The sequence below is a fragment of the Hemitrygon akajei genome, chromosome 11 (genome assembly GCF_048418815.1).
Source record: "Hemitrygon akajei chromosome 11, sHemAka1.3, whole genome shotgun sequence".
NCBI lineage: Eukaryota > Metazoa > Chordata > Chondrichthyes > Myliobatiformes > Dasyatidae > Hemitrygon > Hemitrygon akajei.
Window position 1 is genome coordinate 166,248,686 of NC_133134.1, and position 26,386 is coordinate 166,275,071.

At 38.2% G+C, this 26,386-nt stretch overlaps 1 protein-coding gene across 1 annotated transcript in view; it reads left to right on the top strand.

Moving 5' to 3' along the window:
- The window catches only part of unm_sa1614 (un-named sa1614), a 151,533-nt gene that overhangs the window by 29,008 nt on the left and 96,139 nt on the right, over positions 1 to 26,386 (top strand). The window contains exons 2-4 of the mRNA XM_073062174.1: positions 10,626 to 10,698; positions 15,076 to 15,221; positions 24,012 to 24,083. Coding sequence (XP_072918275.1) covers positions 10,626 to 10,698; positions 15,076 to 15,221; positions 24,012 to 24,083 — 291 coding nt within the window. The remainder of the gene's footprint in view (positions 1 to 10,625; positions 10,699 to 15,075; positions 15,222 to 24,011; positions 24,084 to 26,386) is intronic.

Sequence of the window (26,386 nt, forward strand, 5' to 3'; positions counted from 1 at the left end):
AACAAATAGAAGCTGGAATGAGTTATTATGTAAACCTTCAGTAATGTTAAACTCTTCTAACATTTAGTGTCAACTGCACTACCTCCTGACCTTTGATCCCTTTTGTAGCACAATATTCTATCCATTTGCTTCTTCAATCCATCTACTTATAAGTATCTACACCTGTCTGGTGTAGCAAATTCCAAAGATTTACAAACTTCCAAGAAGAAATTTCTCCTTTAGTTTTAGAATCCCTCAATTCCAACCAGACGAAACATTCATCTTTCCAAGCCCCCTGAGCATTTTGTATGCTTCAATAAGATCAATTTTCATTTTTCTAAGCTCAAGTGCCCAAGATGGAGCTGGCTGAGTTTGCAACTTTCTGCAGCTTTTTCCCATCTTGTGCAGTGGCCCCTTTATACCACATAGTGATGCAACCAGTTAGAATGCTCTGCACCATACAGCAGTAGAAATTTGCGAGTGTCTTTGGTGACATTCTGAGTCTCCTCAAGCTCCTAATGAAATATAGCTATTGTCATATTTCTTTGTAATTGCATCAGTATGCTGGGCCCAGGAAAGGTCTTTGGAGATATTGCCACCCAGGAACTTGAAATTGCTCACCCTTTCCACTGCCGATCCCTTAACGAGGACTGATGTGTGTTCTCTTGACTTCCCCTTCCTGAAGTCCACAATCAGTTTCTTGGTCCTACTGAAGTTGAGTGCAAGGTTGTTGTTACAACACCACTCAACCAGCTGATCTATCTCGCTCCTGTACGCCTCCTTGTCACCATCTGAAATTCGTCAGCAAATCTACAGATGGTGTTTGTACTATGCATAGTCACACAGTTATGGGTGTAGAGAGAGAAGAGCAGTGGGCTAAGCACACATCCTTGAGGGGTGCCAGTGTTGATTGTCAGTCAGGAGGAGATGTTATTTGCAATCAACATGGACTATGGTCTCCTGGTGAGGAAGTCAAGGATCCAGTTGCAGATAGATGTACAGAAGCCCAGGTTTTGGAGCTTGTTTTTTTAGTATTGAGGGTGTGATGGTGTTGAACGTTGAGCTGTAATCAATAAACAGCAACCTAATGTAGGCATGACATGTTTGAATACCTTGTCAGTTAATCATTGTTCTATATTAACTTCAATAAATTGAAACATTTATTTCCTCTATTATGTAGAATTAATAATAATAATAAGTACTTCATTGATCCCAACTGGGAAATACTTTCGTTAAGCAGCAAGATTTAAAAATGCACTTAGTGTGCAGACTTAACTAATAATAAAGTACAGAATAATAATATACACAATAATATATTTACCAATGTGCAAATAATGTGTATTAATAATGTACAAAATAATAAAACAGAAACTATTGTGTTATGATGTGTGTTCTCCTGTCGCACAGAGATGAACTATTAGAACATAAAAATAGAACATAGAAATTCTACAGCACGTTACAGGCCCTTGGGCCTACAATATTGTGCCGACTAGGTAACCTACTCTAGAAACTACCTAGAATTTCCCTAGCACATAGTGCTCTATTTTTCTAAATTTTATGTACCTATCTAAAGAGGGTCTTAAAAGACACTATTGTATCAGCTTCCAGCACCGTTGCCGGCAGTGCATTCCACGCACCCTCCACTCTCTGTGTGAAAAACTTACCCCTGACATCCCCTCAGTACCTATTTCCAAGCACTTTAAAACTATGCCCCCACGTGATAGCCATTTCAGCCCTGGGAAAAAGCCTCTGGCTATCCGCACGATCTATGCCTCTCATCATCTTATACACCTCTATCAGGTCACCTCTCATCCTCTGTCACTCCAAGGAGAGAAGGCCAAGTACATTCAAACTATTCTCATAAGGTATGCCCTCCAACTTAGGCAACATCCTTGTAAATCTCCTGTGCACTCTCTCTATAGTATTCACATCCTTCCTGTAGTGAGGTGACCAGAACTGAACACAGTTCTCCCAAGTGGGGTCTGACCAAGGTCTTATATAGCTGTAACATTACCTCTCGGCTCTTGAACTCAGTCCCATGGCTGATGAATGCCAACACACTATACACCTTCTTAACAACACTGTCAACCTGCGCAGCAACTTTGAGTTTCCTATCGACACGGACCCCAAGATCTCTCAGATCCTCCACACTGCCAGGAGTCTTACCATTAATATTATATTCTGTCTTCAAATTTGAGCTACCAAAATGAACCACCACACTTATCTGGGTTGAAGTCTGTCTGCCACTTCTCAGCCCAGTTCTGCATGCTAACGATGTCCTGCTGTAACCTCTGACAACTGTCCAGACTATCCACAACACCCCCAACCCTTGTGTCATCAGCAAACTTACTAAGCCACCCTTCTACTTCATCCAGGTCATTTATAAAAATCACAAAGAGGAGGGGTTCCAGAACAGATCTCTGCAGAACACCACTGGTCATTGACCTCCATGCAGAATGCGAACCATGTACAACCATCCTTTGCCTTCTGTGGGCAAGCCAATTCTGGATCGACAAAGCAAGGTCTCCTTGAATCCTGTGCCTCCTTACTTTATGAATGAGCATTGCATGGGGAACCTTGTCAAATGCCTTACTGAAATCCATATTCACTACATCCACTGCTCTACCTTCAACAATTTGTTTTGTTACATCCTCAAAGAATTCAATCAGGCTCAGAAAGCACAACCTGCCCTTGACAAAGCCATGCTGACTATCCCTAATCAGACTATATCTCTCCAAATGTTCATCCCTCTCAGAATCTTCTTCAAAAACTTGTCCACCATTGAAGTCAGACTCAATAATCTATAATTTCCTGGGTTACTTCTGCTCCCTTTCTTGAAAAGTGAACAACATTTGCAACCCTCCAATCCTCCAGTACTTCTTCCATCCCTACTGATGATGCAAAGATAATCACAAGAGGCTCAGCAATCTCCTCCCTCGCTTCCCACAGTAGCCTGGGGTATATCTCATCCAGTCTCGGTAACTTATCTAACTTAATGCTTTTCAAAAGCTCCAGCACATCCTCTTTCTTAATGTCTATATGCTCAAGCATTTCAGTCCACTGTAAGTCATCTCCATAATTGTCAAGGTCTTTTTCCCTGGTGAATACTGAAGCAAAGTATTCATTAAGTACTTCCGCTACCTCCTCCGACTCCATGCACACGTTTTCACTATCACACCTGATTGGTCCTATTCTCACACGGCTCATCCTCTTGTTCTTCATATACTTGTAGAATGCCTTAGGGATTTTCCTTAATCCTGCTCACCAAGGCCTTCTCATGGCCCCTTTTGGCTCTCCTAATTCCATTCTTAAACTCCTTCCTAGCAACCTTGTAATTGTCTGGAGCTCTAACAGTACCTAGTTTCTTGAACCTTTCGTAAGCTTTTCTTTTCTTCTTAACTAGATTTTCTACATCCTTTGTACACCATGGTTCTTTTACTTTTACCATCCTTTCCCTGCCTTGGAACATACCTATGTAATTGTTCCCTGAACTTTTGCCACATTTTTGGCATGCATTTCTCTGAGAACATCTGCTCCTAATATATGCTGTCAAGTTCCTGCCTCATATTTCCCCCTATCCCAATTAATTAAATGTTTTCCCAAATTGTCTGCTCCTATCCCTCTCCAGCGCTATGGTGAAGGAGATAGTTGTGGTCATTACCTCCAAAATGCTCTCCCACTGAGAGATCTGACACCTGACCAGGTTCATTTCCCAATACCAGATCAAGTACAGCCTCTCCTCTAGTTGGCTAATCTACATATCGTGTCAGCAAACCTTCCTGAACACACCTAACAAACTCCACCCCATCTAAACCCCTTGCGCTAAGGAAATGCCAATCAACATTAGAAAAGTTAAAATCTCCCATATTGCGTATGCTCATTGCATTTGATAGAAAAGATTTTTTGTAACGATCCTTGTGACAGCAGAGCTGAATGAGTCTGTCCAAAAGGGTGCTTTGCTGCTTATTCAGTAGGTCATGGAGAGGATGTGCCAGATTGTGCATAATGAATAACAGAATTATGTGATTTCTTTTATGTGTAATTTATCTGAATGCGTTTTGCAAATCCACGTAATTTCATCCCCATTGTCTCTTTATTTGTCCTGCTATATACATTCTCAAAGAGCCTCAAGTAAGTAAATCAAACACTACTGCCTTTACATTAAGCGATGTGGACTCTGCCTAATCATACTATGATTTTCTCAGTTCTTAGTATGTCTTCTGCAATAATGGATTCTATTATTTTCCTATGACTGATGTTAGGCTAACTTACTCTTAGGATAAATTTTTATAAAGAAGTTACGAATTTCAAATGAAGGAATTATGAATAATTTCTTCATTCGTGAATAATAGTGTTGACTGTTTTCCATTCAGCTGCTGTCTTTCCAAAATGTAGGGAGTTTTGACAGTGATGTATCTATTATCTCCACTGACACTGCCTCAGATTCTTGCTTGAAGGCCATTAGATCTAGAAGACCACCTTTAGTACTAGTAGCTTACCTTGTAATGATGTTGATTATTTTAGGTTCCTTCCTCAAATTTGTTCTCTGTGCTTATAGAATCCTCTGCTGTGAACACAGGAAATATAAGATTAATAAAATTGATGTATCTTTATTTCCCATTGTTAATGCACTTGTCTCAACTTCTAAGAGACCAGCATCTATTCTGGTATTCTTCTTCTTACATACTCAAGGAAGTTCCTTCAATCTCATTTTAATCCTTGAAAGTTAACGTTCATTATTTTTTTCTCCTGTTTTTCAATTATTTAGTCAGAACTAAATTCTAAAATTCTCCCTATCCTGAGCCTACTCTTATTATTTGAAATGTTATAGGCCTTCTCTATACCACCTCAATTTTTTTAGCTAGCCACAGATGGGCACTTTTCTTTATTTCTGAATAAATTCTTCACTGATATTTATTTATTTATTTCATTGATTATTTTATACCTGTTAATTCAGATTTCAAATGTATTTAGTGTACTTTCCCTCATATTTGTAAGATATTTAAATTCAAGTCTCTAGGCTTATACTGAAATTTGTCACTTGAATTGAATATGTAAAATTAAATATCGTAATCCCTTCTCTCCAGGTGATTCTTTGTATGAGATTAGATATAATCCGATCTAAATTGCAACAGGAAATTATCTTAAATGTATTTCACTAATTGGCCCTTAAAACTACCTTCACAAATGTGCTCAGTCTCTGTGAAGATCAAAGATGCCCAGAATCATTGCAATCTCTTTCTTGATTAATTGATGCTTTCGTGGGTGGTCAGAAGTCTGTCTCACATTTCTATGTAGTCTCTTGACACAGTATTTTGTTTTCTATTATTTCTTGAAATACGTGGCTTTATTTCCAATTTAAAAGAGTCCCCTACATTCATAAATAATTATTTTTGGCACATGTACAGTGAAAAACTTATTTTTCATATTGTCCATACAGATCTATTTAATACTACAGTGCATTGAAGTAGTACAAGGAAATTAATAATAGAGTGCAGAATAAAGTGTACAGTTAGAGAGAAAGTGCAGTACAGGCAAAGAACAAGGCACAAGGTCGCATGAGGTAGATTTCATTGCATATGTCAGTAATAATAAACCTGATTCTGATTCTGAGATTGTGAGGCAATATTATCATGTTAGGGGATCATTCAGTAGTCTTTTAATAGTGGGATTGAAGTTTTCCCTGAACCTTTCAGACTTTCAGACTTTTATGTCTTCTGCCCAATGTGAGTGTGGAGAAAAGGGAATGTATGACATAGATGGGATCTTTGATTATGATGGCCACTTTACTGAGCCAACAAGAAGGTTTGGAAGATACTATGAGGGAGGGTAACAGGTTTTCATGATGGACTGTAATATGTCTACTATTCTCTGATTACCCGAGGTATTGGACTGAGCAGATCAGTTGTCATTCAAGTCTTGATGATTCTGGATCGGATGCTTTCTATGAAGCATCAATCAAAATTGGTAAAGGTCAAGGAGGACATGCCAAAGTTCTTTAGCCTGTTAAGGAAAAAGAGGCAGTGATGAGTTTTTTTTTTGGCTGTGTTGTCAACGTGGTTAGACCAGTTCAGGCTATTGGTAATATTCACTTCTGGAACTTGTACCCTTTTGATGTCAGCACTGTAGTTGTGAACAGGAATATGTGCACCACACCCGCCCCCCCCCCCCCCCACTTCTCCTTCCTGTACTCTGACTCATCACTACTTGAGATATGGTCTATGACAGTGGTATCATCTTCAGACATATAGATGGAGTTACAGCACAGTGGCCACGTGGTCTGAGTGCATAGGGAGTAGAGTAGGACAGAGCTTAGTGGAGCACCAGTGTTGAGAATAATTTTGGCAGAAGTGTTGCTGCCTATCCTTACTAATTGTGATCAGTTGGTCAGGAGGTCAAGGATCCAGTTGCAAAGGGAGGTGTTGAGTCCTGGGTTTAGGAATTTGGAGCTGAGTTTGCTTAGAATTATAGTTTTGAAGGTGAGTCATTGTCCTTACTCCAGATGCATTAGAGATGAGTATAGGGCTAGGGAGATGACATCTGCTATAGATCTGTTTCAGTGGTAGCTAAATTGCAGTGGGTCATGATTGTCTTGGAAGCTGAAGTCAGTGCAGACCATGACCAGCTTCTCAAAGCACTTCATGATAGTGGATGTCAGAGCTACCAGGCAGTAATCATTAGGGCACATTAAAAATCAGTGAATGATATAGAATGGTCTTGTTCATAGTGGGAACTATATTAAACATTACACTTCAGGATAGCAAGTCCCAGATTTGGTTTTGAAAGGGGAATTTTTTTTTAACTAATGTGCATACAATGCCTGCACAAAAACTGTATGAAGTAGTGTACAGTTACAATTCTTGGTTTTATGGGATTTCTAAACCTATTTCAACAGCAGAGGGATATGGGCTGTATCTTTCCATATATGGTGATAAAGACCATTTGGCAAAGATCCAGCCACATCATTGAAGTTCCTGTTTGAGAAACTGAGAGTTCAAAATTAGGACTATCTTTATTCCTTGTTCAGTGTGCTTGAATAACTATTTAGTGTTTCCATGTATGTCATTTAACTTTAAATGGAACTAACTAATTTCCTCAATTCATTTTCTCTAAGTGTTATGCGTGCCCAACCTTTGAGTTTTGATATAGACAGTATAGATTCTTAAAAACATCTCACCCTAAAATACCTGTGTTCATCTTATTGTTATCATTAACAATGTTAATTTAGTTTGTCACAAAATTTGACTGCTGTGTAGAGTCAACTTTCATTTTTTTCCTAATTTTTCACCTCAAGTTATTACAATTTATCATATTGATTGCTGATACCATATGATAGATAACATTATCATGTGTAGTTTATAGTGTTAAGTAAACACCCACTTCTTTTAAACTCTGCCCTATCAATTCTAAGAAATTTATTGTTTCTTAAATTTTATTTTTATTATTTATGACATTCAAAAAGGTTAAACTATATCATCAATAAGTGTCTTTTCATACTCAAGTTAGTTTTGGTCTGTATTCTTTAGTAGCCATGCTCTTTTCAATGAATATTGATTAGTATACATATGCCATGTATAACCTAATGTTGCATTTCATTTCAAAAGTTTGATGAAATGATCATTTTTGGCACTATCGGACTAGGTTAATGGATTCAAAAAGTTGAAGTCACATATGAAGGGAATTTCTTATCCTCGTGATTGGTGAATTACTGGAATTCCATCTGAGGACTGTTTTCCCCGGATTAAAGAAGTCTGAGCAGTTTTATACATTCATTAACAGGAAAGTAAGTAAGGAGAGTTTGGATCACTCAAGAACAAGGGAGAGAATTTATGCCTGAGTCAAAGGAAGTGAGTGAGATACTAAATGAGTACTTTGGATTTGTATTCACCATAGAGAGAGAGAGATGCTTTTGTTCTAGGATATATTAATATCAAGAAGGAAGAGACGTTGATGCTTTTGAAAATATATTAAGGTGAATCAAATTGAATTGACTTTATTACTTGCATCCTTCATATACATGAGGAATAAAAATCTTTATGTTACATCTCCGTCTAAATGGGCAATGTGCAATTTATAGTAATTTATAATAAATAGTATGTACAGCAGGACAGTCAATATAACATAGAAATACAACTGTATCAACATGAATTAATCAGTCTGATGGCCTGGTGGAAGAAGCTGTCCTGGAGCCTGTTGGTCCTGACTTTTATTCTGAGGTACTGTTTCCCAGATGGTAGCAGCTGGAACAGTTTGTGGTTGGGATGACTCAGGCCCCCAATGATCCTTCGGGCCCTTTCTACACACCCATCTTTGTAAATGTCCTGAATAGTGGGAAGTTGACACCCTACAGATATGCTGGGCTGTTCACACGATTCTCTGCGGAGTCCTGCAGTTGGGGGAATTACAGTTCCCATACCAGGCAGTGATGCAGCCAGTCAGGATGCTCTCAATTGTGCCCCTGTAGAAAGTTCTTAGGATTTGGAGGTTCATACCGAACTTCTTCAACCTTCTGAGGTGAAAGAGGGTGCTCTTGTGCCTATTTCACCAAACAGCCGGTATGTACAGACCGGGTGAGATCCTCGGTGATGTGTATACCGAGGAACTTAAAGCTGTTCACCCACTCAACCCTAGATCCATTGATGTCAATAGTGGTTAGCGTGTCTCCATTCCTCCTGTAGTCCACAACCAGCTCCTTTGTTTTTTGTGATTTTGAGGGAGAGGTTGTTTTCCTTGCCACCACTGTGTCAGGGTGATGACTTCTTCCCTGTAGGCTGCCTTGTTATTATTTGAGATTAGGCCAATCAATGTAGTATCGTCAGCAAATTTAATTAGCAGTTTGGAGCTGTAGGTTGCAACGCAATCATTGGTATACAGAGAGTAAAGGAGGGGGCTTAGTACACAGCCCTGAGGGGCATCTGTGTTGAGAGTCAGAAGGGCAGAGGTGAGGGAGCCCACTCTTACCAGCTGTCGGCGATCTGACAGGAAGTCCAGGAGCCAGCTACACAATGCAGGGTGAAGGCCGTCTTTGAGCTTCTTGTTGAGTCTGGAGGGAGTTATGGTGTTAAATGCTGGACTGTAGTCCAAGAGCAGCATTCTCACGTAAGCATCCTTCTTCTCCAGATGTGTAAGAACAGTGTGTAGAGCTGTAGCTATTGTATCATCTGACAATCGGTTGTGTCGGTAGGCAAATTGTAGGTGGTTCCAGGGTGGGACTTCACTGAAATATTTGTCACAAACAAGAGAAAATCTGCAGATGTGGAAATCCGAGCAACACACACAAAATGCTGGCAGAACTCAGCAGGAGAGGAGAAAAGTTAAATAGGGATTTGTGAGGCAAGTTTATAATTTAATTTAGAGATACAGCACGATAACAGGCCTTTCCGTCCCAATGAGCCTGTGCCACCCAATTGCACCCATGTGACCAATTAACCTACTAACTGATATGTCTTTAGAATGTGGGAGGAAACTAGAGCACCCGGAGGAAATCAACACTGTCACAGCAAGAACTTACCAACTCCTTACAGACAGCAATGGGAATTGAATGCAGATTGCTGGTGATGTACTAGCATTATGCTAACCACTCTCTACTGTGCCATTTTTGTTTACACAGAAAGTGGTAGGTTCCTGGAATGCACTGCCGGGAAATTGGTAGGAGGAGATATAAGAGCAATATTTAAGAGGTATTTAGACTGGCACATCAATAGCCAGGAAGTGAATGGATATAGACTACAGTGTATGGTGGCAGATGGGATTATTTAGATTGTACATTCTGGTTAGAAAACATGCACACGGTCATTGAATTTTTAGGTTTACATTTTATGGCCGGAGTTATGGAAAACTATAATCAAGAGGTATACAAAATTATGTGGTGAAAGGTGAAAGGCAAATATTGAAGGGAACAGGAGGGGAAACATTTTCACTCAGAGAGTGGTGAGAGTGGGGAAGCTGCCAGAGGAAGTGGTGGAAGTGGGTTTGATTGCAACATTTAGGAAAAGTTTGGATAAGTACATGGATAGGAGGGGTATTGAGGGCTATGGGCCACGTGCAGGTCAGTGGGACCAGGCAGAATAATAGTTTGGCATGGGCCGTGTGGGCCGGCTGGTGGTGTAGTGGCATCAGTTCTGGACTTCAAACCCAGCTGGGTCCCAACCTGGACAGCAGCAGTATCTGTGTGTAAGAAAGGCCTGGCAATCTACTTCCATATCTTTGCCATGAAAACCCTATGGACCCTATGGTCCATGAGTCATGAAGAGTCAGACTTGACTTAACGACTAAACAACAACAAATATGGACTGTAGGATCTTTTTCTCTCCTCTAGTCCTCTATGGCTCTATGAATTGTAAATCCACATAAAAGTTCAGTCAGGCCATACTTAGAGTAATGTATTCAGATTTAGTCTGCAGTAAACAAGACTGCAAGGCACCTGTTGGCACACGCCAGATTTGCATGTGAATACCCCATGCCCAATAAAGCCTACATTCAAAGAGAGCTGTGGAAATATGGAATAGATGTTTATTTGATACAAATTATAGCATGCCTTCAAGTGATTGCAAATTCTCAAGTGTTTTGGTCACTTTTATTCACTTAATGTACTTAAAAGGGCATCTGATGTGTCAACAGACTGATGTTTTATTTTCTTTCTTTAGACTTTAGACAAGGACAGGTCTGTACTCCAGAAAATGAAGAAGGCAGTCAAAATGAGATATACCTCAGGTCAAGGTAAAGAGCAAAGCACATCTTTAAATACGATAACATGTAAAAATGCATTCAGGGATTGTTATTTTGTTATACAGTGAATATGGATATTTAGATATAACAGTTTTGCTTCAGTTAGGGAGTTTACTTTCAATTGAATCCAAAGCTAAATTACTGACTTACGTCTTTGCATTAAGACATGTAACAGAGTTTTTGTGGAGTTCATATCCTCAATTTGTTCCTGTTTTTTCCTGATTTTCTATTATTTTTAAATTTTATTTAGAGATTCAGGACAGTTACAGGCCATTCTGGCCCAGTAAGCTGGCACCGCCCAACTACATGCATGTGACCAATTAACCTATTAACCTATATGTTTTTGGAACAAGATAAAGTAAGTTCTGGGAACACTACGCAGCAACAGTGGGTGAGAAACAGTCTGCAAAAGGGTACTTCGGTGATGAGACATTCCACTCTAGTGCTTTTAAGATGTCTTTTTCTTGTGGCTCCCCCTCCATCATCATTGATATGGTACTCAGCATATTTCCGCAAATCCCTGTACTTCTGCTCTCATTGCATCTACTCCCAGGCAGAACAAAAATATACTTCTGTTGCAGCACCAGCCTCAGTAGCCTACAGATTCAATGGATTAACATCTGTAACTTCTAACACCTACAATGGGATTTCACAACCAGACTTTTTAACCTTTCCTAGCATTCTGAAGGGACTGTTTCCTTCATTATTTCCTGGTCCACTCCTCCACCTTCACTATCTACTCCAGTTCTTATGGCACTTTTCCATACAACTGTTGGAGATCCATCACATGACTTCCCTAAACACAAACGTCAGCTTTGCACTTTGTCAACCTATCAATCTTTAGACCGTACCACCCAGGGACTTTTGCTAATATTATTTTGTGACTGTTTGTACTGGATCATAATCATATGTGCTATGTGCAACTATTTGGCCCCAGAGGAATGATGTTTCGTTTAGCTGCATACAGTACATGCGGTTGGTTGAATGACAATAAACATAGAAACATAGAAAATAGGTGCAGGAGTAGGCCATTCGGCCCTTTGAGCCTGCACCGCCATTCAGTATGATCATGGCTGATCATCCAACTCAGAACCCTGTACCTGCTTTCTCACCAGACCCCCTGATCCCTTTAGCCACAAGGGCCATATCTAACTTCCTCTTAAATATAGCCAATGAACTGGCCTCAACTGTTTCCTGTAGCAGAGAATTCCACAGATTCACCACTCTCTGTGTGAAGAAGTTTTTCCTCATCTCGGTCCTAAAAGGCTTCCCCTTTATCCTTAAACTGTGACCCCTCGTTCTGGACTTCCCCAACATCGGAAACAATCCTCCTGCATCTAGCCTGTCCAATCCCTTTAGAATTTTATACGTTTCAATAAGATCCCCCCTCAATCTTCTAAATTCCAGTGAGTATAAGCCTAGTCGATCCAGTCTTTCTTCATATGAAAGTCCTGCCATCCCAGGAATAAACTTGAACTAGAACCACTAAGTCAGTCCAATTGAAATAATAATTCACTTGCACTCCTTCCCACCTAATGCATTGCATTTTGTGCTCACAATGTAATCACCTCCATGTGGAAGGGAACAAATTCTGATCGGGTAATTGCTTTGCAATACACCTCAGTTCGGTCTGCAAGAGCATCCCTGAGCATCCACTCCCCTGTCACTTTCACTGTCCATCTGGCCTCCACTCTAGCTTTTATGTCTTTTGCTTCCTACGTTGCTCCAATATACACTCAGTGGCCACTTTATTATGTATCTCCGATACCTAAAAAAGAGGCCATTGAGTAAACATTCATGGTCTTCTGTTACTGTAGACCATCCACTTCAATTGTTGCAAGTTCAGAGATGCTCTTCTGCACGTCATTGTTGTAACATGGTGTTATTTGAGTTACTGTTGTCTTCCTGTCAGCTTGAACCAGTCTGGTCACTCTCGTCTGACCTCTCTCTTTAACAAGATACTTGCATTAACGAGCAGGTGTACCTAGTAAAGTGGCCACTGAGTGTACATGTTCGGCGATTGGCACCTCATTCTCCATCTAGGTACAGTAACACTTAATATCGAATTTCACAATTTCTGGTAACTATTCTTTTTATTGTCCCTGCAGTATGCATGTACCTCTATGCTTCAATTCTTTTTCTCTACTGTCACAGATGTTCCCTCTGTTTTCTGCTGCTTAAAGCATGTTTGTTCTCTCACTAAAATTTGACTTCTGATGAAATGGCCCAAAATATCTACTCTATTTTTGATGAATGATTTCTGCATTGCTGTTTTTTGTTTTGCATTTTCAGCATCTGCTGTTTTTTTCCTTGAATTTTGGCTTCCTGAACAGTCCTACTTTAAAACACTCTACCATTCAGAATCAGGTTTATTTTTTTAAAAAAATTATTAAGATACAGCACAGAGAAGGCCCTTTTGCAACTTTAAGCTGTGTCACTCAGCAACCCCCGATTTAACCCCAGCCTAATCACGGGACCAATTTACAACGACCAATTAACCTACTAACCATCAAGTCTTTGGACTGTGAGAAGAAACCTGAGCACCCAGAGGAAACCCACACAATCACAGGGAGAACGTATGATCTTACAGGCAGCAGCAGGAAATGAACCTAAGTCACTGGTACCTCAAAGCATTGTGCTAACCATTACCTTACTGTGGTGCCCTCACTAACATATGTCATGAAATATGTTGTTTTGCAGCAGCAGTACAGAGCAATGCATTTTTAAATAACTATATGATACAATAATAAATATGTAGTTCAAAAGTGAGCAAACTAGTAGAATCTGACACCATTGACACTTCTACATTTCAGCTATCAAGACACTCTTGTGAAGCCCCATGTTAAATCTGTTGCACAAATACAGAATGTTGGTGTTGGTGCATTTATTTTTATGGAATTTGGAAGACAAGGCACCGCTGTGTGACTTGTGAAATTTAGGTGTATGATAATTTTAGTAGACCACAATTTGTTATTTGGAATTTATGCTGTAGGATTCAGTCACATCTTTGCATAACAATCTGAATTACCAGATCAGAATCTGAATTAGTTACCACAATTAAAATGAAATCTGCCATCAAGTTTATGTCAAAAATAAAGCTACAATGAACATATGCTGCTAGATTTAAAATGATATATGTGTAAAGGTAATTGAGGATTTTTGTGACTCGTCCTGAATTTCTGAAGTCATCTCAAATGCTGCAGTAAATTTGATATTGCTGATTCATCACCGGATTTTCTTACCCAATTATGAAGGCATGCTTCCTTTAATTGCCTGCAGCCATTAAAGCAATTTTAGAACTTCAGAGCTCAAATTATAGAGGAATGCACTTTTAAGTCTCTTTGTTTATTTTACAAATCTTTCCACATTCCACATTCACAAGAGTTACTGAAAATGACACATATTCAAAGCATCTGAATATTAATTAATTGATCTTGTAATGATGCATGGGGCTCAATAGTACTTGAAGTATAAGAGTGCTGCTTTGCTGATATGTAATTCTTCAAGAATGCAACTGAATTGAAATTCAAATTTTCTATAATTTACAGGAAGTTTACACCACATTAAATCTCTGCTATGATAACTTGCATTATAATAACACCCAACATCTGTTGAAAATACAAAGTAATGAATCACCACAGATGTCACTGTGTTTTGTAGATTCTATTAACAAATACAAAGTGCTGTTTAATTGTTTCAAAAATTCTGATCTTGTTTCTGAGTTCAAAAATAAAAGCTTCAATTTACCCATTATTGTTGTTTAGAGTTATAGAACACTACCACACAGAAATTGACCCTTTGATCCATCGAGTCTGTGTCAAAATATTATTATGTCTAGTCCCATTGACCTGCACCCAGACCGCAGTCCTCTATTCCCCTCCCATCCACATTTCTCTTAAATGCTAAAGTCAAATCTGCATCCACCACTTATGCTGACAGCTTTTTACACACTCTCACCACCCTCTGAGTTTAGTTTAATATATCCTTGTATTTCTCCCCTACCTCTTTCCAGAGCAGGGGTTCCCAACTTGGAGTCCACGGACCCCTCGGTTAATGGTAGGGGTCCGTGGCATTAAAAAGATTGGAAAACTGGTTGTAGAGGAAGGAATATTGTTCTGTGTCTTGGAGAAATGATAGATGATTCTTGTGAATGATCAGTTCCAGTAACTAGAGATCTTTTTATCTTCGTATGTTGATTACCAGAGAATAAAAGCTTTGAAATGTTAAAAGATAAACCAATTTGTTTTACATCAATGGAAATTAATGCAGAATCATCAATGAAATTTGCCAACATTGGACTAGCAATAAACAGCATGTATATTAGCATTTTTTTCTGGAAACTAACCGCTACACTGTTTACATTTTCAGAAGACATTACCCTTCAAGAAACATTTGTTAATGAGCTGGACAAACTTGTAGCTAATTTCCAAAGTAATGAGGAGATGGTCCTGGCCGAAGCTTTCAGTAATTTTGCAGATTACTCTCGAGAGCTGCTGACACCGATGAAGAACCTGGTAAGGCCAGTGGTGAATGTGAAAAATTGAACTCTGAAGAAGTCATCAAGGCATGGTTAAACAAATGTGATTCATCTCGGTGCAGGGGTTCCCAACTTGAGGTCCACAGATCTCTCAGTAAATTGTAGGGGTCATGCTATAAAAAAGGTTGGGAACCCCTGTTTCAGAGAATTTGTTTTTGTGCTTCATTTCTTAAATAAGTTTGTTCCAAAAGCTTATTTACGGTATATACTTATGTTTCCTTGGAATGTACAAAACACAAATGTCAGATTTATTATACATGAGATGGACAGAAATAGAGTTGTCACAGAGCCCTCTATAACCATTTTTTATACATACGCAGAATGTTGGAAAATCTCAGCACATCAGGCAGCATCTGTGGAAAATAGTAAACAGTTGACATTGTGGGCTGAGACCCTTCTTCAGGACACAGAAGGAAGGGAGATGTTGCCAGAATAAAAAGGCCAGGTGAAGGGAAAGAAGCTAGCTGGAAAGTGATAGATGAAGCCAGGTGAGTGGGAAAGGTCAAGGGCTGAAGAAGAAAGAATCTGATAGGAGAAGAGAGTAGACAATAAGGGGAGGAAGAGGGGACCCAGGGGGAAGTAATAGGCGGGTGAGAAGAAGTGCAAGGTCAGAGTGGGGTAGAGGAGTGGGGGGGGTGGGCAGGAACTTGTTCACCAGAAAGAGAAACCGATATTCATGCCATTTTGTTGGAGGCTGCCCAGATGGAATATAAGTTGTTGCTCCTCCACCCTAAGGGAAGCCTCATCTTGACACAAGAGGAGGCCACGGATCGAAATGTTGAAATGGGAATCGAATTAAAATGTTTAGCCACTGGGAAGTCCCACTTGTGGCGGATGGTGTGATGGTGCTCGACAAAGCAATCCCATAATTTACGATGGGTCTCTCCAACGTAGAGTAGACTGTGGGAACACTGGACACAATAGACAACACCAGCTGATTTGCAGTGAGGTGTTGCCTCACCTGGAAGGACTGTTTGCAACCCTGAACAGAGGTGAGGGAGGAGATGCATGGGCAGGTGTAGGACTTGGGTAGTTTTTAATATATATATTAGGCACTTTTTAAATATATATTGTGGATATCATTTTCAATTTAGTGCACAATTTTGTGATTTTTTTGCAAAAAAACTGGTATTAATGTTTTAAAATAGTATTGGTTAATTAGTTGCAGTTGTATAAATGGAAAATGATAATAAAATGCAGCATTTAACAAAATGCATAGGATAGATTTGGAGGGATATGGGACAAATGTGAGCAAATACATCTAATATTAGTTATGTTCAGTATTGACCTGTGGACACAAGCCGGGGCCTGACAACTCTGGCTGGGTCTTCTGAGCAAGAACGTCTGATATTGAAAACTCAAAATACCTGATGATCCCAAGTTACATCACAGAGCATCCTAGAGTGTATCTCAGCATCATGTTCAGTGTTGGGTAATTAGTTTTAATTGTGTAAATTTAAAATTATTATAAAATGAAGCTTTTTAACAAAATGTTTTGGATAGGAAAGATTTGGAGGGATATCGGCTAAATGCGGGCAAATAGGTTTAACAGCTGGGGGTTTTGATCGATACGGATAAGCTTGGTCACAGTGCGTGTTTCTGTGCTGTAGATTCTATGACTCTATAGAAATTGAATAGAGTGCAAACATTTAAGAGAAAACTAAAATGAAATAAAACCTGTGTTTATATGAAAGAGCTCTAAAGCCACCAATATATTAAAATCTCATTTTAAAAATCTTTTTATTAATTATTATTGAAGATTAACAAAAAAGATACATTAGGTCAATATGTCATTGTATACAATAAGGAATTAAATTAGCAAATAACTGTTTAACAAAGCTAACCAATATATCAATAATAATAAGAGAAAATAAAGTGTTAAGAATATCTTTTTTGAAAGAAGGAAAAAGAAAGAACCCCTACTAACTGAAAAAAACAAACAAACAAAAAAAAACCACTGGGAGCACAACCCTGGAGCTATACATCATACAAGCTTACATAGGAAAAAAAGATCAATCTGCCAACTCAAATCCACTTAAAAAAATTGGAAGGAAACCATATTAATTAACTCAAATCAAATGATAGTAGCGGGTGAATGAACCCCACCTTTTCTCAAAATCAAATCGAGGATCGAAAGTTCAACTTCTGATTTTCTCCAAACTAAGACATAACATCATCTGAGAGAACCATTGTATCAAAGTAGGAGCAGAAACATCTTTTCATTTCAACAAAATAGCCCTTCTGGCCAATAATGTAACAAATGCAATTACATGTTGGTCTGATGGAGAAATACCATGAATAATTGAGGGACTATACCAAATAAAACTGTCAATGTATTAGGTTGTAAATTAATTTTTAAAACTTTAGAAATTGTAGAGAAAATAGACTTCCAAAAATGTTTCAGTACAGAACACGACCAAAACATATGTGTCAATGTAGCTGTCTCGGTTTTACATCTGTCTCACTGACTATCAACATTAGAAAACATTTTAGACAGACTAAAATGTTTAAACCTTCATTAAGTGATCCTACTTTTCTTTTTTGGAGGAATAAAGGGGTTTATTCCTTCATGGATCTGTTCCAGGATGGCCGATTGATGTCTTTTGAGAAATTAGTAACTAAATACTCTCTCTCATATTCACATTTCCTGCAATATCTTCAGGTCAGACACTTCTTACAAACATACTTAAGTGATTTTCCATATATACAAGATTCTGACCTGTTAGATAGTATTTTTAAAATGAATCCTTTAGTGAAGGGTTTTATTGGGAAAATTTATAATTTATTGTTACAACAGCACAATTACCCTTCACTTAAGATTAAGCAAGATTGGGAGAGAGAGCTTAACATGACCCTGATAGCAGAAGATTGGTTGCGGATTTTGAAGTTGGTTAACTGTTCTTCGATCTGTGCCACTCTGTAATTCAATTTAAAATTGTACATCGTTGCCAGTTAACAAAGGAGAGACTGTCTAAAATGTTTTCTAATGTCAATATATTCAAATCTAATAGGAAAAGATGTTGATCAGCACGAGCAATGTGCACCAAACTTGAGAACTTGACTGTGGTGTGGATTAGTCAGAGAGAATTACGACTGGTGTACAAGCTCAAAATCAGAATCAGGTTTAATATCACTGGCATATGTCGTGAAATTTGTTGTTATGTGGCAGTGCTTTGGAATACATAATAAAAACTGGAAATTACAGTAAGAAGTATGTGGTAAATAATTAGTGCAAAAAAGAAATGAGGTAGTGTTCATGTGTTCAATGTCCATACAGAAATCTGATGGCAGAGGGTAAGAAGCTTGTTACTGAGTCATTGAGTGTATACCTTCAGGCTTCTGTTCCTCCTCCCTGATGGTAGCAATGAGAAGAGGGCATGTCCTGTGTGATGGGGGTCCTTAGTTTTTGAGGCATCGATCCTTAGAGATGTACTAGATGCTGAAGAGGCTAATGCCTATGATGGCGCTGACTGAGTTTACAACTTTCTGCAGTTTATTTTAATCCTGTGCAGTGGCCCCCACCTCGTCCCCCTATACCAGACAGTGATGCAGCCAGTTAGAATGCTCTCCACATCTGTGGACATTTGCGAGTGCATTTGATAACATACCAAATCTCCTCAAACTCCAAATAAAATATAGCTGCTTATAATTCTGTCATTCAAACAATGTAGTGACTCTAAAGTACCTACTCCTATTTGAATTTATTGTTGATAGGAACTAAAATAAAATTGAGCACTCAGCAGTTTAGGTAAATCTGATCAATAAAGCTGAAGTTAAAACTGGAAATTAAATAGTACTGATTCAGACTTAAGATCAATCATACTCAGTATGAACCATTATGACCAACCTGCTGCTGTCATCTGAAATAGCCTATTAATCAGTTTTTGCAGCATGACAGCTCCATAAGAGGTATCATAGCCAAAATAGAAAACTTAGTTCACCTTTGGTTAGTAGCTGTTTTTGGAGAATATTTTAAAACATTAGTCCAGATTATGTAATGTTAGAAAACCTACTTGTTGTTCAGTATATTTAGACAGCTTCAGCTCATTATTTTTATATAAAAATAAATTTGTGCAATGGAGACTTTGATGTTATGGTTCTAACTTTGAATTTTGTTGCTTGTGAGCCATTTTGAATTAATAATTTTGCAAGTACTAAATCATTTTTTAAAAGATTTTCAGTACTTGGAAAATGATTAATTCAAAACAGCTTATAAGTATCAAAATTATAAGTTAGAACCACAATAAAATCAAAATCTCCTCTTTACAAATTTATGATATACAAAGCAACATATGCTGGAGGATGGAGGATCTCAGCAGGTCAGGCAGCATCTATAGAAAAAAATAAACAGTCGATGTTTCGGGCCAAGACACATCTTCAGGACTGAAAAGGAAGGGGGAAGATACCAGAATAAAAAGATGGGTGGAGGGGAAAGAGGCTAGCTGGAAGGTGACAGGTGAAGCCTGGTAGGTGGAAAAGTTCAAGGGCAAGATGTACAATGTTTTAAAATGTTTTCCATTACTTCAAAAAATCATTACAACTATGATTCCTCAAGGCTTGATCCGCAAACATAGTATATCACAAAGTTGCTGGTCCTTTGCAGTTGGTCCTTTTCAACAGTCCAGTGCCATTTTAAATCAGATTATCTATCTAAGTATCAGATTACCACTGCACTAAGGGAGAACAGTACACAGTGCACAATTGAATTGAATTGAAATGTCAGATTACCACTGCACTAAGGGAGAACAGTGCACAATTGAATTGAATTGAAATATCAGATTACCACTCCACTGAGGGAGAACAGTGCACAGTGGACATTTAATTGAATTGAAATATGGGAGAACAGCGCACAGTGCACAATTGAAATGAATTGAAATATCAAATTACCACTCCACTGTGGTAGAACAGTGTACAATTGAATTGAAATATCAGATTACCACTCCGTTGAGGAAAAACAGCACACAGTGGACAATTGAATTGAAATATCAGATTACCACTCCAGTGAGGGAGAACAGTGCACGATGCCAGGAAAAGCATGAATGTTTATGGTACGAAAAGCCTAAGAGTCAGCTTCAGTGCAGGTCTAAACCTGCAATAGAACTCTAAACAGGTAATTTTATGTGATCACTGTGCTTTTTTTTTGTTTTGGAGTCCTATTTGGACTACCTTATTATTCTCTGTTCTTCATTGTACTTATTAGAAAATAAGTAATTTATAAAGCAGTTGGGCTTTAGAGCATATTTCTAGATTGTATTTATTAATTTTGTGGTTTATGGGGTTGTATACATTTTAATACTATTAAAAACTAATGCTTTATACTGATAGCAGGATTTCAGATCCCACTTTTTGGTATGTCTGTGGTTTCACTCTCAGAATTATGGGGGTGGCCACAGCAAAAAATCTACCGGAATACAGTGTAGCTGTGGGAACTTTATATCAGAAAACAGGAAATCTACCATATCAGCAGTGCTTTGAAATATAAAAGTCAAATTATTTACAGAAGTGAGCGTTCATTTTATTTACTGATGGCGTCAGAACAGGGAATGAATGCCATTTAGTAATACAAATTGGTTTGAGTAATATATTTAAAAGGACATCATTTCTTTCAGAACTGTTACAGTAGAAGATGGTCTTTATAGCCATTTGAAAGGTAAGAGATTAGAGGGGAACCTTGGTCCTAGGCAAAAGCCAACAGATTCCCCCTTCAAAAGCAAGAAAGCAGGTTTCATAAGATTTGGAAAATCCTGCTTCTGAATAAATGATCCACACTGTCCAGAGGCTACCCAAGCATAGCCCAAAATCGTGGAAATTATGACACATTTCTGGGCAGTTCCATGCATAAATGAGACCCAGAATTGTCACAATCTTTGTGAAAAAAGGAATAATTCCCTGATTTTTATTCATGGTCTCCTTTTATTTTAAGTATACAGAGTAGCACACATAAACATTGCATTATCAATAATAATAAAGTTTTCTTGAATTCTCTTGTCCTTCGTCATGAGCCTAAAATTCCATGGGACAGGAGAGGTGTATTTAATGTAGTTGAATTAAAAAGTTCCAATTTATTTAAACCAGCCCCTAATGTGAGGGATTTAATAAAAAGTAAATATAGTATACAAAACTGCTTAGTTGAAGAAACAAAATGTTAATGGTAATTAATCTATCAGTTTTTGAGGGCAGGCGAATATAATTAAAGTGAGAATACACAGCTGGTGGACAAATTGGGATGTGGGAGGAATGGAGAAGAAAGTTATGTTTCTGGCTTCATACTTTTGCAGTGGAGGTTGAAAACTGTGATTCCAGCTTTTCCCATTGTAAGGAGGTGTCACATTTTAAATTTGTCTATTGCTTTTGGTCTGCAAAAGGGTTTAAAATTGTATGCCCCAAAACATATTGACAATGTATGCACCATTATTCATCAAATTAAAATATTTCTGATTCTTAACCTAGGTCAGATCAGTAACTATCTGTGCATAATATTATGATATCACAGTGATTAACTGGATGGTGGTACAAGTTTAAATTCCACCATAGGTGCTTGAGAGTTTTAATTTAAGTAATAGAAACATAGAAAACCTACAGCACAATACAGGCCCTTCGACCCACAAAGTTGTGCCGAACATGCCCCTACCTTAGAAATGAAATAGAAATAGATCTGGAATTTTCAAAAAATGTTCTTTCTTAAATCTCATTTAAAACTAGCTGGTTCTCTCTGATGACCAACAGGGTAGTAAATGTAGAGCAACACACGATCTGCTGGAGGAACCCTGTGGGTCGAGCAGCATCTGTGAGAGAAAGGAACTGTTGATGTTTCAGGGCAAACCCTACATCATGACTGATGGACGGTTTGGACCCAAAACATTGGCAATTCCTTCCCCTATTAGATACTGCTCAACCCACTGAGAGTTCAATCAGCAGATTGTGTATTGCTCTACATTCCAATATCTGCAATCTCATGTGCCTCCGGGGAAGGAACTGTACTGTTCTTGATCAATGTGGCATTGTGATTCCATGTAACTAATGTTAAATAACTCCTCTTTTCGAGGGTGATTAAGGGTGGACAGTAAATGACAGCATTTCCTGTGTCATTGATATCACATGAATGAATATTTACTGTTTATCTTACACATCCATTAATGTTAATCAGTTAATTTTCACATTCTTGGCTTTGGTGAAAGATCTTAAATCTGATTCTGTTCATATTAATTTTTGCAGCTGTTAATATGGTAGTTTGAAAAGACTAGAAATAAAAGCAAGGCTGTAATGCTGAGGCTTTATAAGGCATTGACCACACCACACTTGGGAAATGTTGAGAAATTTTGGGTACCTGATGTACTAGCATTGGAGAGAGTTCAAAGGAGGTTCATGAGAATGATCCTGGAAATGAAGGGGTTAACATACCAGGAGCATTTGAAGCCTCTGGGCCTGTACTTGGTGGAATTTAGAAGAATCTCATTGAAACCTTCAGATATAGAAAAGCCTAGACAAAGTGGACAGGGAGAAAATGTTTCCTTTGAAGGAGTCTAGGACCAGAGAACTTAGCCTCAGAATACAAGGTCACTCTGAAAGAACAGAGATGAGGAGAATTTCTTTAGATAAAGGGTAATAAATCTGTGGAATTCATTGCCACAGATGGCTCTGAAGGTTAGGTCATTGGGTATATTTAAAACGGTGGTTGATAGGTTCTTAATTAATAAGGGTGTCGAAGGCAGGAGAGGGATAATAAATGGAATGGTGGAGCAGACCCAATGGACTGAATGGCCTAATTCTGCTCTGTCTTATGGTCTTATGGAACAGAGGGTTATTTTATAAGTATTATTTCCAATTAAATTGCTCCTTGAAAATGCCAGCAGTATATTGCATGATTTGTCTATTTAGTTGATGAACAGGATTTCACAGCTCTTCCAGTTATTCTGATTGTAACTCTTAATTGATTTCTAAATTGATTAGTTTTTTTTTTAAATTACTTATTCAAAAAATTGACAAGACCTGCTTTTAATTCTAATTTCTTAGAGAATAGCCAGAAACAATATGAAGAAAATAATTAATTTTTAACTAACTCCGCCATGAAGTCATTTACAATGTTTGACTTTGATCAAAAATGGGTCAAAAATAGAAACTTAAGAACAGGATTTGGTATTCCCTCTTTGTTTTGACATTCAATTACAGCATGACTAATCTGTATCATTATTACATGACTATGCTCCATGTCCTTTGGTAACTTTACCTAACAAAAATCTAGCGTCTTCATTGATTTAAATAGAACACAGATTTTATTTCAAATAACATAACATAGATCAATCTCCGTGATTAACCTTTTCTGAAACTGTTATCTTTGATTGTCTAAAAAGCACCTGTCATTTTTTTTGTTACAATTCAACAAAACAAAACTGAGTAAATCTTTGTAAGGTTTAGCATGAGGGCTGGCAGATAATTTGATTGTAAAAGGTATTATCATGCCCGGTCTTGTTTTAACCTGACATCTAAATAAGCACACCTGCAGACTTGGCGGCAGAGGAGCATCTTTCCTTGCTGATTCTCCCATTCAGGTGACACATGCTACTCAGATTATTGAAAACTGAAAATTAAAGCTGGATCCATCTATTTTTGTTCACCTGCTTGCTAAGCTCGCTGGCCCTTTAAACAAGAAAATTATTTATCATTAGGCTCATATTACTTAGTTTTACACTTATTGTCTACTGTATGGTTTCCCTTTCACACATACTCCAGTTCTTTCATAATTCTGACTATATGTTTTCTGCTTCAGTTGCAGAGTGCGAATCATATTGTATTCTTCCTGAACTCTCTACTGAGAGGAGAACTGAAAGGAGTCAAAGGGGTAAGGAAATATTGACTGTGATTTTACAAAAATCGTCTGACTATATATAACAATTAATGATTAATGAATACTCTGATTTTTATGCTTCTTTGGAGTATCAGATGCAGCTTGTTACTTACATAAATACAATCTACTTTAAAACAAAAAAGCAATTGCAAAACTCAGGACAAATTAACTACTATGTGCTGAATTTGATTCCCAGCTTCCTCTTAGGAGACTAAGCTAAGTGAAGTACTCTCGAAAAGTGTTCATTAACACTCTCCTATCCCAATCCATCAACCACGGTCAGCAGTTGAAAATAAAATTGGATTTGAATTAATTCGTTACTAGTATGCATCCTGACTAGCTGTGTTACCGCCTGGTACAGGATTGCAGGGCACTGCAGAGAGTGGTGCGGACACCCAGCACATCTGTGGATGTGAACTTTATTCAGGACATATACAGCAGCAGGTGCATAAAACGGGCCCAGAAGATCATCAGGGACTCCAGCCACCCCAACTACAAACTGTTTCAGCTGCTACTGTCTGGCAAATGGCATCAAGGCCAGGAATAACAGGCCATCAGATTTATCAATACACATTGATCTCACTGTACATTATATCTGACTGTACATATATGTATTCGAAACAACTATCAAAACAATCTTATCACAAACAAAAGAAAATCTGCAGATGCTGGAAATCCAAGCAACACACACAAAATGCTGGAGGAACTTAGCAGGCCAGGCAGCATGTATGGAAAAGAGTACAGCTGACATTTCAGGCCTAGACCCTTCAATTGTACTCTTTTCCGTAGATGCCACCTGGCCTGCTAAGTTCCTCCAGCATTTTGTGTGTGTTGCATGTATACAATCTTAGTGTTTGGGCAATATCTTCCCACATTTCCCTCTTTGTTGCTTGGACATTGCAACGGAGATGCAACATAAAGATTTTTACTCCTTGGATGTAAGAAATTAATGAATGATCAATTATCAATTTGAATTGACTAAAGCCAACACATTACCTCAGCTTTTACCAAGAACGCAAGCGTGGACATGAGGTTGTTGGAGGATTCTCTGATGATATGACAGAAAGAAGGAAGTATACAGAATCAGAATCAGGTTTATCATCACTGGCATGTGTCGTGAAATTTGTTAACTTAGCAGCAGCAGTTCAATGTGTTATGTGGCTGGCAACAATGAATATAATATTGAGTCAGGTTCTATAAACAAACATAAACATTTATTAAACTCTGCTCAACAAAAGTGAAAAGTAAACAAACGACTAACTTAACCAGAAGTTAACTGCTATATGGCAATTTAACAAACGGCGAAACTCTGGAATAGTTCTTAAAGTGGTAAATTCAAACACAGTCTTAAAGTGGAAAATTCGAAAGTCCAAGTGATTTATACAGTCAGTAAGGAGAGACTTCCCTAAAAACTGATTTCTTCGAAGTAACGATAATCTGCTAATCCTACAGCCGAACGATGCCTTGTCCAAAGGATTCACGACGAAGGAAATAAAGCGGCTTAAAGGAACTGACCTTTTTGCTGGAGGGTGAACACTGCACAAACCTTCCTGATCTTGCAGGGGTTATCTCAGATGCAGGTCACTATTCCTGAACGAAGATTCAATAAGGTCGATCCTTAACAAAACCGCCAAACAACACCAACTTTACTCAATCCTTCGGGTTCCCGTACTTCGGTAGAGTCTTCACTCTCCAATAGACTGTAAAGGTAAATCAAAGATGCAACAACCCAGAACCAGCAACGATTGGCGAAACTGCCGGCAGAACAGTTTTTGCTCCTTACAATAGAAAGTAAAAACTTACTTTAAAAACAAAACTGCGTCATGAGACAAATACGCAACAAAACGAACTAACGAACTGACTATTGAACTAACCTGCGTCACAACAGGGGTTTCCCGTTATATGCCTATTGGAACATTATATCATATGACCACATACCGGCGGGAAAATGACATCATGTGACCTCACACTGGCGGGGAAATTACATCACCCCACCATCAGAAGACAATTACATCATGCTCGCAAGATACTCAATTACATCATGGTCATAAGACAGTCACAAGATACCCATGGGGTATGTAACAAATATAACATAATATAGAAGAAGAAAATATTAATAAATAAGTAAATCAATTATAGTATCCATATATTGAAGATTAAAAATCGTGCAAAAAAACAGAAATAATATATATTAAAAAAGTGAGGTAGTGTTCACAGGTTCAATGTCCATTTAGGAGTCTGATGGCAGAGGGGAAGAAGATGTTCCTGAATTGCTGAGTGTGTGTGTTCAGGCTTCT